This window comes from Myodes glareolus, chromosome 1 (genome assembly GCF_982192425.1).
Source record: "Myodes glareolus chromosome 1, mMyoGla1.1, whole genome shotgun sequence".
Lineage (NCBI taxonomy): Eukaryota > Metazoa > Chordata > Mammalia > Rodentia > Cricetidae > Myodes > Myodes glareolus.
The window spans coordinates 33948417-33961949 of NC_142026.1; the positions used below are offsets into that span (position 1 = coordinate 33948417).

Here is a 13533-nt window from a genome sequence, read left to right on the forward strand (position 1 = left end):
CAAAACCTAACTGTCATACCTATGCTGACACCAATTGTATGGCACTTTTGTCTTTGCCCATATCTCTGCTTGTTCCCTTAGGAAGGGCCAGGTTGCAGGAGGGACAGGCTCACTGGTAACTAACTGCCTTCCATGCCTTACTTAGGCCCTATTCTGGATCCAAGAGTTGACTTGTCTTCTGGCTTATGTTTTGTTGTTTCTTTCTGAAACTGGAAAGGCATGAAATCCAAATGACAACCCCACCTGATGTGGGCTTAAAGTATGTGAAGAGACATCAGTATCAAAAAGTGTTTCTTTGTGCATGTGTCTTAGATCCACTGGCTTCTTACAGCTTTTCATATATTATGCAGAAATGCAGTACAGGGCCACCCAGCATGCTCGTCCTGGGGACCACTCCCCACAGCCATGACCACGGTGATGATCACAGGCCTGGTAGAAGCCCAGACTGCCTCTTCACCTGCTGCTCGGAGGGCATGACACCCAGGCACTTGACTAAGAAGGAGTGCTGACATACATATCCCAATGCCTGGCTACTTCTGACATTTGGCTGAGCTCTCAGAGAAGCAGCAGCCATTCCAGACAGAGAGATTATGAGAAGCTGTGCTCATTCGGGAAGAGAGAGGCAGTCATTTGTGTAGTGAGTCTCAGCTAGCATAAGGTGGGCAGCCAGGTTCATGTCCCCAGGTCAGAGCACAGAGTCAGGCTTAAACATGACCTTCAAAGCTCCAGCCTCCTGAGAGGTCATACGGAAGACCAGCGATGATGGCCTCCCTCAAATATGTGTACTATCCTGGCAGGTTAGGCTAATGCCTGCCAGGATCAGCTGGTCTCAGTCCTGAATCCAACTTCTAATGGGTACAGACTTTACTTCTCTGATTTCTGGGACTGTTTTCAGAAAGTTCAGTTTGTTTCCTGATTCCAAGTGTCAGTAGAGGTGAAGGCCCATGCTCAGTCAGGTTGTCTACTGGGGAAACAGGTGGGCATGCATGTTCTTTCCAGGCCTGCCTGGGCAGGAAGTCACTCACCCAGTCCACAATGAGGATCTTGCTCACATTCAGCCTCTGCTGGAGAAGTTTGGCTGCAATTGCCACAGAGTTAAAATAGCAGAACCCCCTGCAAAGATGATGTCTAGTTACTGCTTTTACACAACTCATAGTAGAATAGTAAGAGTTTATGAGATTCTGGAGGGCGCAGGTGAAGGCCATTTGGTTCCTAAGTGGGACCTTTAACTGATGCTGGTGATTAACCAACAAACATAGACATACAAGCCAAGCAAAATACACATATACCACAGATCCACAGGTACGTAAGCACATGTGCCACATAAGACCCACCTGTCAGACACACATACCACCCTCAGAAATACATACTGAAGTATGAGCACACATACTATAGAAGACATCTACCCACTATAGACAATCTCCCTAGAACCCAGATATGCACATAAGCACACATAAGTGTATACACTACAAGACATCTACCTACAGACATACACAACATACAGGTATATACAAACACACATGCACACACCACAAATATACAGACACAAATACATATATCTACATATATCAGATTCACACATGCAAACACACACTGAAGACATACACAGACACTGTTAAAGGTTAATAATAGTTGTCACCTTGCAAGGATATGAAATCATTTGGAGATACCTATTTGAGATTATCTAATTGGGCCAGCTTCTGCAAGGCTATGAGGAATTATCATGCTTAGGTTAAAAAGGGTGGTAAAACCTTTTTTACCACATAGAAAATGTGAATGGTACTATTCCCGTGGGCTAGGGACTTAACGCATCATCACACACATCTCTGGCACAGCTTCCCTGATTTCCTAATTTCAATCACTTGAACCATCGTTGCTAAATTCAACAGGGAAGTCTTTGTGTCCATATTCCTCATCCAACTGCACGATTCTCAAATCACAGGTCTACCTTGGCTGTGGGCAAGGGAGACAAAGTAACACACCCTGGGTGATGTGCACAAGGCCACTCAGCTCCTCCCTGGGCCCTCAGATGCTCACCCAGCCCTGTCATTCACGATTTTTATCAGTCTACTGTGTCCACTTACATGGGTGTGCTCTCCTCAGCATGGTGTCCTGGGGGACGAACCACAGCAAAGCCATTCTGCAAATGATAGTAGACAGTGGGAAAAAGTGAGGAAAGGCATTTCATACCCCCCCAAAAGTCAGCACAAACACCAGTCATCAGATTCAGACTCCACAGGAGGATGCGGTTTCCATTATCACTGGTCTCACGACATGGATGGAAGATGGGGTTAGTTGGCTCCTTTGTTAGGGAGTCTGTACAGAAAGCCTGACCTGAGGACAGACAGTAGGCCCACTGGCTCTGATTCTAAGTGCCAACAGTTGGGGTTGCAGCCACTGGAGGGGGTGTGGCCCAGGGTCCCAGATAGTCTTGTTGCCTGTTGCTCACCAGCAGCCTTGTGGCAAACATGAATACAGATAAAAGAGAGCTGGGCATGCTAAACTTCAGCAGGAAGACCAGGAGCTTGAGGCCAGTCTCAGGTACACTGTGAGCCGGAGCCTAGCTTGGCTAAATAAGAACTTGTTTTCCCATCATCCCCTAATAAAACAGAGTGCTCATATAGGCTACTGCTGGGTCCATGTTACGCCTCAAGTAGGTCTTGGGCTCACAGCTGCTGGGGAAACAGACAGCACACATAGCACCCAACCCTGCTCCCATCTGTAAGAATCATTACTATAGAGCTGGCACTGGATGGCATGGCTGCACAGCCTACGCCCTGTCACTCATACTCTACAGAACCACTGGCACACCACTGGGGCTGCTGCTGTAAACACTCAACCAAGTTCAACTCTCTCCAGCCCCAGGAAGTTTTAGGCTCAAGCTTTAACTGAGCACACAAAGGTCAGCCAAGGGGACCGGGTTGACAGGACAGGGCAGTGGTAAAGCTGAGAGGTAGAGACACAAGACAGATGCCACCCTCTGACACTCAGCACTGCAAACTTTGTTCTCATTCTTGAGCCTGCACACTGGCTTCAGGAGTCTAACAAGCCTCCGACTCCACCTGCCTCTTGTACTGAGCAGACAACAGTATATATGGTGCTGAGCAGCAGGCAAGCATGGAATTAAGATACAACAGCCCTGACAACGAGCACAAATGAATTCCCATGGGGACGTTTCCCCTTGAGCACCCTCATGGTAAGTTTCCACAAAGTGTACACCTTCTACCTTCAGGCCCACATCTTTTAGCATACCATCCTGAGTAGAGAGGACAGTGTGATGGTACTGAGCAGGGCCATGTGTGGGCTAGCTACAGGAAGCCTCTCTGCACACTGTTCACTGTGAGCTGAGTCAGACCCTCTTTTCTTAGAGATACACATTTTTCTTTGTAAAGACGAGTGAAATTATGGGCCTTACAACTTGAGATCTAAGACACTTCTCAAGAAGAATAATGCTTTTCACTTCTGGGAATGGGATAGGCAGGAGCTGCCAGTGATGGGATTTGGACTTCACACGTGCCTGTCCCTATGGACATGGCAGGCACTTTGGATGGGATGGCATTTCTTATGAGATGAGTAGTAGCAGTAAGAGTTTAAAAAACAAAACAGGGGCTAGAGAGACAGCTCAGAGGTTAAGAGCACTGGCTGCTCTTCCAGAGGGCCTGCATTCAATTTTCAGCAACAACATGGTGGCTCACAACCATCTATAATGAGATTTGGTGCCCTCTTATGGTGTGCAGGCATATGTGCAGGCAGAACACTGCACACATAATAATTAAGTATATAAATCTTAAAAACAAAACAAAGCATGAATTCTGTTAGGGTTAGGTACGCTAAAATCTAGGACCTTAACTTTCCAACCACTGTCTGGTTCAGTAAATATCCTGTGGGTGAGACAACTACACAACAAACAGATGGCTGCAGGGTCCAAGCTGCACTGCCATCAAGATCTGCCTGTGTCATGGCACAGGTCAGAGAAGTTTGCTAGTCTCTAGTTTTCATGAAGACCACAAGACACTCCCTTTTCAACCCTTGCTTACACAGGTCAGTGTCTCTCCACCAGTTTCACACTGTTGTAAGACAGATGTGAATCCAGATGCCATGCACTATGCCAGATGCTATTGTTATTTTACAATCAACGCTCTGAAAATGTCTCATTTTTTAATCTCACTTCATTGATACTGAAGAGGGAGCTACATGAACAAAAGCTTCTGGCTCCTGAGCAACTGGAAAGGGGTAAAGGGCTCCACAGATCCACCTCAGAATGTGAACTATACATTTTCATCAGCATGGAGCATCTACATTATCCTGGACAGGAGCCACCTTGCGCCAATCCTTTCCAGTCCCTTGCCAGCAGGAAAAGAACATTGGGCTGACCCTCCTTGTGTCGCCCAGCTAGATCTATTGTGCTGACTGACCTTTAGCTCTCCTGTGGCCACCTTGAAGACCAGCTCCACCACGCAGCCCACAGCCAGGCGGGCTGCCCCCGACGAGTGTACCTCATTCCATATGGTGTCGCTATCCACCTGTGAAAACAACACTCCTCGGTGAGCCAAATCCTGGGTCACTGTCACTGCCATCAGACAGGTTGTGTAGCCTGGATCCCCTAAAACTCTGCCCCTGTGTTGCAGACTGGCCAGGGAAGACACAGCAACCCATATCAGGTACATTTCTTCGATATGTGCTAAAACATTGAACACAGGAATAAAAATCAAGTGACCAGAAATACCATGGTCCATTCCCTCTGGGATATCCTTCTCCTTTCACCTGTTCCAACAGACCCGAAGCTGACAGTAAGGATCCTAGGCTACTTTTAAAATTGGAATTGGCGCTAAGAGTTGTGTTAACGAGCAGAAAATGAAATGGAAGAGAAACTACTATCAGTGGCTCTACTTTGTGTTGACTTTAACTGCACGCTCTTACTATGGGCTGAGAGCAATTAAATGGGACTAGGGCGTGAGGCATAACAAGAACCACCAAGTCTGTCCCGGTGGCAGGAAGGTGGCTTGTTAGTGTCCACTTCAAACAGCAAGTAGGCCAGCCAGTTGTCTACTGGCCTGGGCAAAGGAGAATGCATTACAAGTTTTTAAAACTTACATTGGAGTATGTGTGTGTACATGGGTATGAACACATGAAAGTAAATTTTTGTGGAGGTCAGAGGACAACTCAGTTCCCTCCTTTCACTACACGAATCTCATGGATTAAACTTGGTTGTCAGGCTTGGCAGCAAGTATCCTTACCTGCAGAGCCATCTTGCAGGCCCAGGAGAATGTATTTTTAAGGTCTGGCTAGTGGGGAACAAGACAAGACACTCCCACTACTGGGTCTACAGGGAAGCCCAAAGCGGGAGTCTAGGCAGGGATTAAAGGGCTGCAATGTCAGGGCACAGGAACAACTGTCTATATATGTGTGCCCTGTGAGGATACATGGGGCCTGGAACAGATACACTGAGATTTAGGCCTTGCCAGAGAGTTATGGCCTGGGGGAGTAGGGCGGGTGTTGCTTGGCTAAGAAGTTAAAGTTGTTTAACTTCTTAAATCTGAGGTTTTCCAGATCTTCACATACACCACACCTCTGAAAACTCAAAGAAGCTGGGAATCCAGACCCACAAGCACCTTTCTTTATCTTCACCTGGGTCTTCCATGCCATCCTAACTGACAGACACTGATCACCAGTGGGAGGAGCAACCCTTTTCAGCTTTTCCACAAGCTTCACTGTCAGAGACAGACAACCTAAAATTCCTTTGTATGGGTTTAGACTTCACTGAAAGGGGTACTTAGACCTGGCTATGTTCTTTAAAGAGCTCTTAAATGCCAAAGGATGACCTGCTGGGAGGCCTCACTATTCAAAGTTGAGACAGTGGCTTGTGGTCTTATGAAGAACAGCTTTGGCTGGAGTCAAATCATTATTATCAGCTCATTATAATATCAAAGGTGACAGTGCAGGAGACAGTCCATCAGTCCAGGGGGCAGCAGTGTCCTGGGCAGTTCAAGTCAAGCCAAAGGCTATGTATGAGCTCAGTGATCATTTTCTTCCCAAGTGTGAGGAGGGAGTCTGGCTTTAGACCTGGGCTAAGTCTTGGGGAAGGGACTATGCATGTCATTCGCCTGATCTTCCAGCGCTTTCTGTAGATTGTACGCTTCTGGACATTAGAGGTAAGTGTTGTAGTCTGGCCAAGCCCCCTTCTTCACAGAGAAAGGGGTAAACCCTTGGACAACCCCCACTATAGTAGCCCAGGTTGCAAAGACTTGACAAAACTTCCCTGCTACTTTCTTCCAGTTTCTGTCCAGCTACTTCCCTTGAAGTGGTACCGAGGGGCAACCCTATTCAGTCAGGGTCGTGATGCGAATGTGGAATGGGAGCTATAGAAAAGCGTTTTACAGAAAGGATAGACATAGGTGACATGGAAACACAGACGCATCTGGGAAATGAAAACTGAATAACAATAATGGAGCATGTGGAAAATTTGGGTGAGTCCTGGGAATCAGGAGGCTCAAGTGGGAGGGTAGGTCCCAGGCAGGGCTGGGACAGGAGCAGCGAAAGTCAAGAACACAGGTCCTTACTAGTTTGAAATTTACAATAATAAAGTGAACAAATGCAGTAGTGTTTTTACTTGGTTTGAAAAATGGTTGAAACTATTTCAAACCTTTACTTAACAGAGCTAAGGAAGGAGTTTTCAACTCTAAAAGAACTACAAGAAGGAAATGGCAATGGAAAGCTGCTTCCAGGGACAGAGGGCCTGCCTTTAGGTGCCTGCTCCTCATCCTACACACCCTACACAGTTTTCCCATTGCTCTGACACACCGGTGGGTTGGCCCTAGAAGGGAAACTTAGTCTACTCAGGCCAGAGCCTGTAGACCTTCTTCCTGCCTCAGAACCTATGCGAAAGACCTGAAGATCCCAACTCCCTTTTCCAGGCTGGGTTTCATGGGCTCCACTTACATCTGTGCAGTGTGTCTGCACTCATCTGGCATGCCAGTTGCACCTCAGATCTGGGGTTAGTGGTGCAGGAGACTGCCCAGGTTTGCCCCTAGATCTAAGCTTGCATTTAGTTTTCATTTGCAAACTATAAATGCTGCCGTGCACAGGGCTCTCTGGCCGCAGGGCAGTGCAAATCCAAATCTTTTCAAGTCGGGCCAAAAATTTGCCCCGAATTATGAGATTGCAGCCTATTTACAATACAAAACAAAGTAACTCCAGGAGGGCTTGGTGGTGGTATGAATAGATGCCATCGATTCTCTTTCTGACGGGACAATTTTCAAAGCAGCGATTTCTGTAAAGACTCAGGAAGAAAACAATTTTGTTTCATTTCCATAACAGAATCCAGACCTCAGCTTCACCCCAGGATCTGTGATCAAACATGGTACAGGTTTGGCCAGGACAACTCTGGCCCAACACACAGTGGTGCAGTGGGATTCGAAGGGTCAGAAGATCAAAAAGGAGGGTTGATTCCGCTCTTGCATCTTGCATTCCAGAGGACAGGAATACAGCAGAACCTCTATCTCCCGAGGTCAGTGTGGCGACAGAGACTAAGGACTGTCTGTGCAGATGGAGTAGACACCTTGATGGCCAGTTCTTTGCCACTTGTGTGTCTCAGTCTGTTTCCCAAGTGACTAGTTGCTCTTTTCACCAGGCTATAGAAATGGCTATCACCACAAAGCAGAGAATGTCACCTGATTCATGGGCATCCTACAGAGAACTCTATCTGGAGTACAAATTAGTAATTGGTGCAGAACAAGCCCACTCTGCCCCAAGAAGCCTCTGTGGCCTATGTGAACACGAGCACAGTGATACTGAGATGTAGGTTCCAAGGCAGTCTACACATAAGGTGCACAAGAACTGTGGACTAGCAGGGCTCCAGATGCATTGTCAGACAACCTTCCCCCCCAAAAGGTGCCTGAGTTTGTGAAAAAAAAAAAAGCTCTTAGCTCTCAGTTCTTTTGAAGCCCCACATGGCCCCGCCTGTCCCATAGTACTGTTTATGGAAAACACCTGGCAGCCATTACCCACTCGAGAGAGCAAGGCAATGATTTCTGTGACCACTGGGGCTCTGAGAACAAACAGGACATTATTTACACATTAAAGAAATACTTACCCCAACACCACCACAAGGGAGCCTGACAAACACGGAGGTCAGCGAGCCTGTGGGGAGAAGATGAGGGTCAGATCAGGGTAGCACTGGATTCGTGAGTACACAGTCCTGAGAGCGTGCTGTGGATCCCAGGACAAGATGGTTCTTGTCCCACTGACTCCCCTGAAAGGCTCCACCACCAGGCAACAAGTACAAGGAGAGTGGCTCTGCCAGAGCCTGAGAGGGAGCAGGCTTTCATGGTTAGACAGCCACAGGAGGTGGGGGTGGGCCTCCCAGGAGACCTGCAAAATCCAGACATCACACTGCCTTGAGAACCTGTGGGCAGGGAAGCTTGTTTACACCTGATAGTATTCCTACTGAAGCACAAAACCTCTTCCATTAAGTGCTGGCAGATCTGGGAGTTAGGGGAGGTTCGATGTATCGACATGTCTGGCTGAAAGTCCAAGTATGGATCTCAGTAAATTAGCCCCATTCCTGGCCTGTTCCTCGGGGACACTGGGCCACTATGGGCAATGCAGGAATAAGGCCAAACCTGCATATTCTTGTCACTATCATTCCCCAAATTCATGCTGAGGAAACGGCACTGCTGTTGTCTCCATTTCCTGCTGTTTCTTGAAGGCTAGGACTCTTGGGTCCTACCTAGGTCACCTTCTTACCACCTGTGCCTTTCTGCCTCAAACAGCTAAGCATTCAGAGCACAGGTCCAGGGTCTGGTCCTTATTTGCATATACAAGTATGGGAGGCAGAACAGGGCAGTAAATACATCTTTCCTTCAGTGACAGGAGGGCAGCAGGTAAAAATGCTCTACACTTTGCATACACAGGTTCTTGCAGCAGAGTGGAATCTGCAGGCAGATAGGGCTGGCCATGTAGGGGAGTTACACAGGGAATCAGCATGTCAAATCTGTCTGAAATGGTAGCTATCCTTTCCAGAGATGACATCTATTCAGGGAACGGGGATAGGGTAGGTAGGGAAAGTCTGGGCCTTTGGGAAAAGGCTGGGAAGAAGGAATGTGGACTACAAAGCCACACTGCACCTGCTTACTGCCTACTGTTCAACTGCAGCCACTATGGGTCTGTATTACTGACTGAAGCCATCACACAGGGCACCTGGCTTCTAAAGTTAGGAATCAGCCAGGAATGAAGAGACAGCCCTTTCATTATTACTACTCATTCTAACAAAGATACAGCAGTGCCTTTGAACCTTTGGACCTTGAACTCATGAAGAGTTCCTTTGCTCAGGATCCTGGGACTTTCTTCAGTAAATTCACATTGGTCATGCGGTGGCGAAGGCTATGAAAGTGTATCTCCCTTTGAAACTATAGCCAATGCCATGTACATTCCAGATGTCAATCACTGGAATATTTTCATGCTCATTTCTAGCCAGTGAGAAGGAAAAAAGGAATGTCATCAGATGTTAAGCACAGAAGGCACACTTGAATAGGAGGCAGGGCATGATGCTCATGACAAGAGCTTTTATGTCCATCACAAGCTGTATCCAAGGGTCCCCTGTTCTAGACTGAGTATCTTTCATCCCAGGTTAGGCCACAGCCTAGCTCTACCTATTGGTAATTTGAGGTCACAACCATTGAGTCAGGCTGCAAAACACTCCTGAAGTCTACTCCCAGCAGCGTGCTAGTTGATGTTTCAGGATGTGGATGGGTAAGAAAGACAATGCACACTCTGTGGCAGCCAATCTTTCAGAGGTCTGCCTTGACACCTTTACAGCTACCCCAAGCCAGGCTCTTTCTTCATCATGACTGTTAGGTGCCTCCTTGCTTCTAGGGAAGGTGACTGGCCCACCACACTGGCAATTCACTTCAGGGAAGAACTATAAAGGGTCTTTGTACATGGCAGAGAAATGTGTGGATTGGATTAAAAAAAGAAAGAAAATCAAAGTAGTATTTACAAATCTAACTAGGGCTACTTTAACAGAACTTGGGGTAATTGCTATTACTATGTCTCAAATACTTGGGCCAAGGATGTTTGTGAAGACCTGTTGTTAGGCCACTGTAGAAGCTTAAACAGGAGTCTTCAGGGGTTAGGCAGTGACAGACTAGGTACCTCCCACAGTGCGAAAGTGCAAAGCTTAGCCAGAAGGTAAAAGACACCAAATGAGGACCTCACATGGCCACCACAAAGACACAGGATATAGCAGCAGAGTCAGTCACTGGCACGGCTGCTGGGGCATGGGGATATATATAGTGTGTGGGGAAAATGTCATAACAAAGAAAGAAATCCATGCACAAATAGGCTTTAGTGGAGTAGTGCTGGCTACAAGCTAGGGACGAGTGTTCAAGTGATATACACTTCTTCCTTCATTCCTACCTTTGTTCATAGTATCTTCCCAATTCAAGGACACTAAGTACAGCCCTAGCCTCTAGCTGCCTGGCAAGCACTGTCCTGTCTGTTTCTGACCTCATGTGGAGCCTACACTGGCAGCTTAGGATGGGCTAAGCTCTGTAATGGCTCTGTAAACGTGAGACCAGCATCAGAGTTTTGAGGATACTACTTCCTGGAACTCTCACTGTCAATGTCCTTTGGACTGACCAAGCTCCTTCAGGGCGAGTCTCCTGTTTTCTGACTGAGGGTGAAGGTGAGCACACATGGAGCCCATTTGGGGACTGTGGGTGGGAGATGGACTTAGGGCATCTCAAGAACCTCCATTGTGGAACCATGACCTGAAGTCAGAGTCCCAAGGCAGAGACCACTAACCCTAGCTCTGTCCTTATCCCTACTGTCTGTCGTCTTGGATCACTGCAAAAGTCACCATTTCTGAGCTGCTGGGTTCTGTGGGGTAAACCACATAGGCAATGTAGGATATATTCGGGGATTACACAGGGTCCCACAGTTTGTCAAATCCTACTTTTATTGGATAAAGACCCTGGTGGTGAGGTAGAATAGGTTTCTGCTAGCCAGAACATGGCCAAGCCTGGGGCTCTCCATGTACTCTCAGCATTTCCCTATGAGATTTAAGAAAGGAACTGCAAATAGGACAAGGGCTGTACACTCCTGCTCTCAAACAGTCCTGAGCAGCTTCCAGAATGGACTTTAGATCCAGCCTTCCTGTCCTGGTCAGTCACACAGTAGCCCCAGCTGCAGGGGCCAAGGGGTGGAAACATCACTTGTAGGAGATCAAGCCTGGTAGGGATGTAAGGAAGGTCTCGAGTACCTAGAAGTTTCTTACTGTCCAGTTTCTGTCTGTTGAGAGGGTTTGTGCCATAAAGGAGTGTGTGGGCCTCCGAGTGTACTGTCTGCAGCTCTTCCAATGTAGCTTTGCGTCCACGGATGCACTGTGGGGACATAAGGTAAGAACAAATATGTCAGATCAATTTCTACTTCAGCGAGGCCACTGCGCCAGAGGGAATGCAGTTCAGTTATGACGATGGGCATGAAAAGCAGAAACAAAACAGTTCCTAACATAATATTTAAAAATATTTTAGGTGGCTTGCATTTTAATCCTAGCTTTGAAAAACATTTAAAAATGATTCCACTTTTCAATATGCTACCCTTCACTATCACACATATGATTTTCAACAAATTATTACTTTGCTTTCTGGAACCAGGGTCTGGGCTTAAAACAGCAAGAAGTGTCAGAGGTGAAGCAAGCTGCCTGAGCTCATTCTCAAAGGGACTCAAGTCACTGCTCTAGTGTCCCTCAACAGCAGCTCTCTGCGGCCCTCTCTGGCTCATGGCTGACACACTGGAATCTGTGCTTGCTCTGGGAAGTGATTAGGAGTGTTGTGCTCCTCTGCAGATTGTAAGCTCACCAAATCAACTCTGGACTACCTTCAGATCTCTAGACAATAGCAGATGAGTGCCTGCCCTTCAGCTGAGTTAATCACTTAATCTAGCTGGCCAGTGGGTTATGAAACAGACAAATATTTTATAGGGAATGGGCTCCTTGGAGGTCAGGCAAAGGAAAGTCCTCATCACTCAACAAGCTCTTGACAGCGATGTGATCTCCCCTACCTGACCATTTGTCTGGTTCAGCAGGTGCTGACCTACATGGTGAAGAAACTAAACCAACATGGTATGGCCCTGGTTCTGCAGGCTGGCAGAGGGGCCTGGGCCTACAGAGAAGACCTCTCTCTAGTTCAGACCACTCATGGGGTGAGACCACCCATAAGCCCTCCAGTATGTGCCTACCCAGAGTGAGGTACCATCCAGGCTTTAGTTTCAGAGTCAGTGGTTGGGAGTCTACAGGATAGCATAGCATCATCTACTTGACTTCTGTGTTGGATATCAAGTCTAAAGACAAGGGCCTAGGACTCAGGTTACAAGCCAGACAATGGAGACCTGGTGTGGATGCAAGTTTGCTTTCTTGGGCTGAATTAAGGAACAGCTCCTCTGCACAACAAAGAGCTGACAAGGTAAGCTCCTCATATTTGGGATTACAGTACTTACACTTAGGAAGCTGGTCAGTGCTTTTACTGTTGCCAATGGTTCTAAGCCCCATCTTGTCTTAGTCTACCTCTTCTGAGGCTCTTGCCAACTCTGACTTCATAGACTGACATCTAAGAACCCTCTGCCAGTGGCCCAGATATGGCAAATATCTCTCACACCATGACAGTACAACGGAAGGTGAGGTGGGTGGCTACCCTGCTTTCTCAGATATTTGTACTCTCAAACCAGCCTGGCTCTACTTGCTTTCTTAGCTGAGAATCTGCCTCACAGTCCGTGCCTGAATATACTTTCCTGGGAGGGGGCAAGACATTTGTGAATGCTGGCAACTGAAGGATGCCTCAGGGCAGCATCTGGATGGGCAGGATGGCAGGATGCAAGGCCAGCTGGAGCACCAGAGGAAAGAGGATTTTTCTCAGGGCTTGTGTACACAGGTCAATGCTGCCCCCAAGTGGCATAGCATTCTGGATAGATTCCCAAAGCAGGTGCCTGTGGTCTCACCTCACCCCTCAATGTTCATTTCCCACACAGAGGGCCATCAGGAGCAGGTGTGGGCTTGATATTGGGATATCCCCAAAAGTGAGGTACAATTTGAGTGGTAAGGGACTCTGGGGACCTGTGAGCCCTGGGATGATGTAAATGAATACTGCAGAGCATACAGGAGGGCAGTTGGGCTCACAGAGAGGAAACAAGTAACTGCTGCTCCATGAGGCTCCTGCTAGTGCCTCTGAGACTCCTTGCGTCCTATCCTATGCTGATGTGCAGGACAATCTGGGGGAATGACATGGAGGGTTTTTTTCAAGTTGAAGAGAGGTCATAGCAGATTCCCCTGGCAGGTACTGAAGGCAATCCTGTGGGTGATGCTAGTCCTACTGCACAGATGGGAAGGAAGGCCCACCTGAGCCTACCAGCTCCCAGGAACAGAGCCCTGCCCCATACAAGTTTATCCTTCTTCCTCAGCTTAGGACTCCTGAGTGCACGGGACCTGGGACTGGACCCTGCTGGGCCATGTGCGGAGAACCAGGAGAGGCTCAAAATGAT

General features: G+C 47.6%; 1 protein-coding gene across 13 annotated transcripts in view; it reads right to left on the reverse strand.

Moving 5' to 3' along the window:
• The window catches only part of Hdac4 (histone deacetylase 4), a 258455-nt gene that overhangs the window by 24032 nt on the left and 220890 nt on the right, over window positions 1-13533 (reverse strand). For 9 of the 13 annotated variants that reach the window (XM_087905520.1, XM_087905534.1, XM_087905542.1 and 6 more), the window contains 5 exons: window positions 11261-11381; window positions 8093-8139; window positions 4416-4523; window positions 2085-2140; window positions 1026-1113 (listed from right to left, as the gene is read on the reverse strand). In XM_087905520.1, coding sequence (XP_087761646.1) covers window positions 1026-1113; window positions 2085-2140; window positions 4416-4523; window positions 8093-8139; window positions 11261-11381 — 420 coding nt within the window. Of the gene's footprint in view, window positions 1-1025; window positions 1114-2084; window positions 2141-4415; window positions 4524-8065; window positions 8140-11260; window positions 11382-13533 lie in introns of those variants that run through there. The other 4 variants (XM_087905529.1, XM_087905526.1, XM_087905548.1 and 1 more) reach the window with 2 other exon arrangements.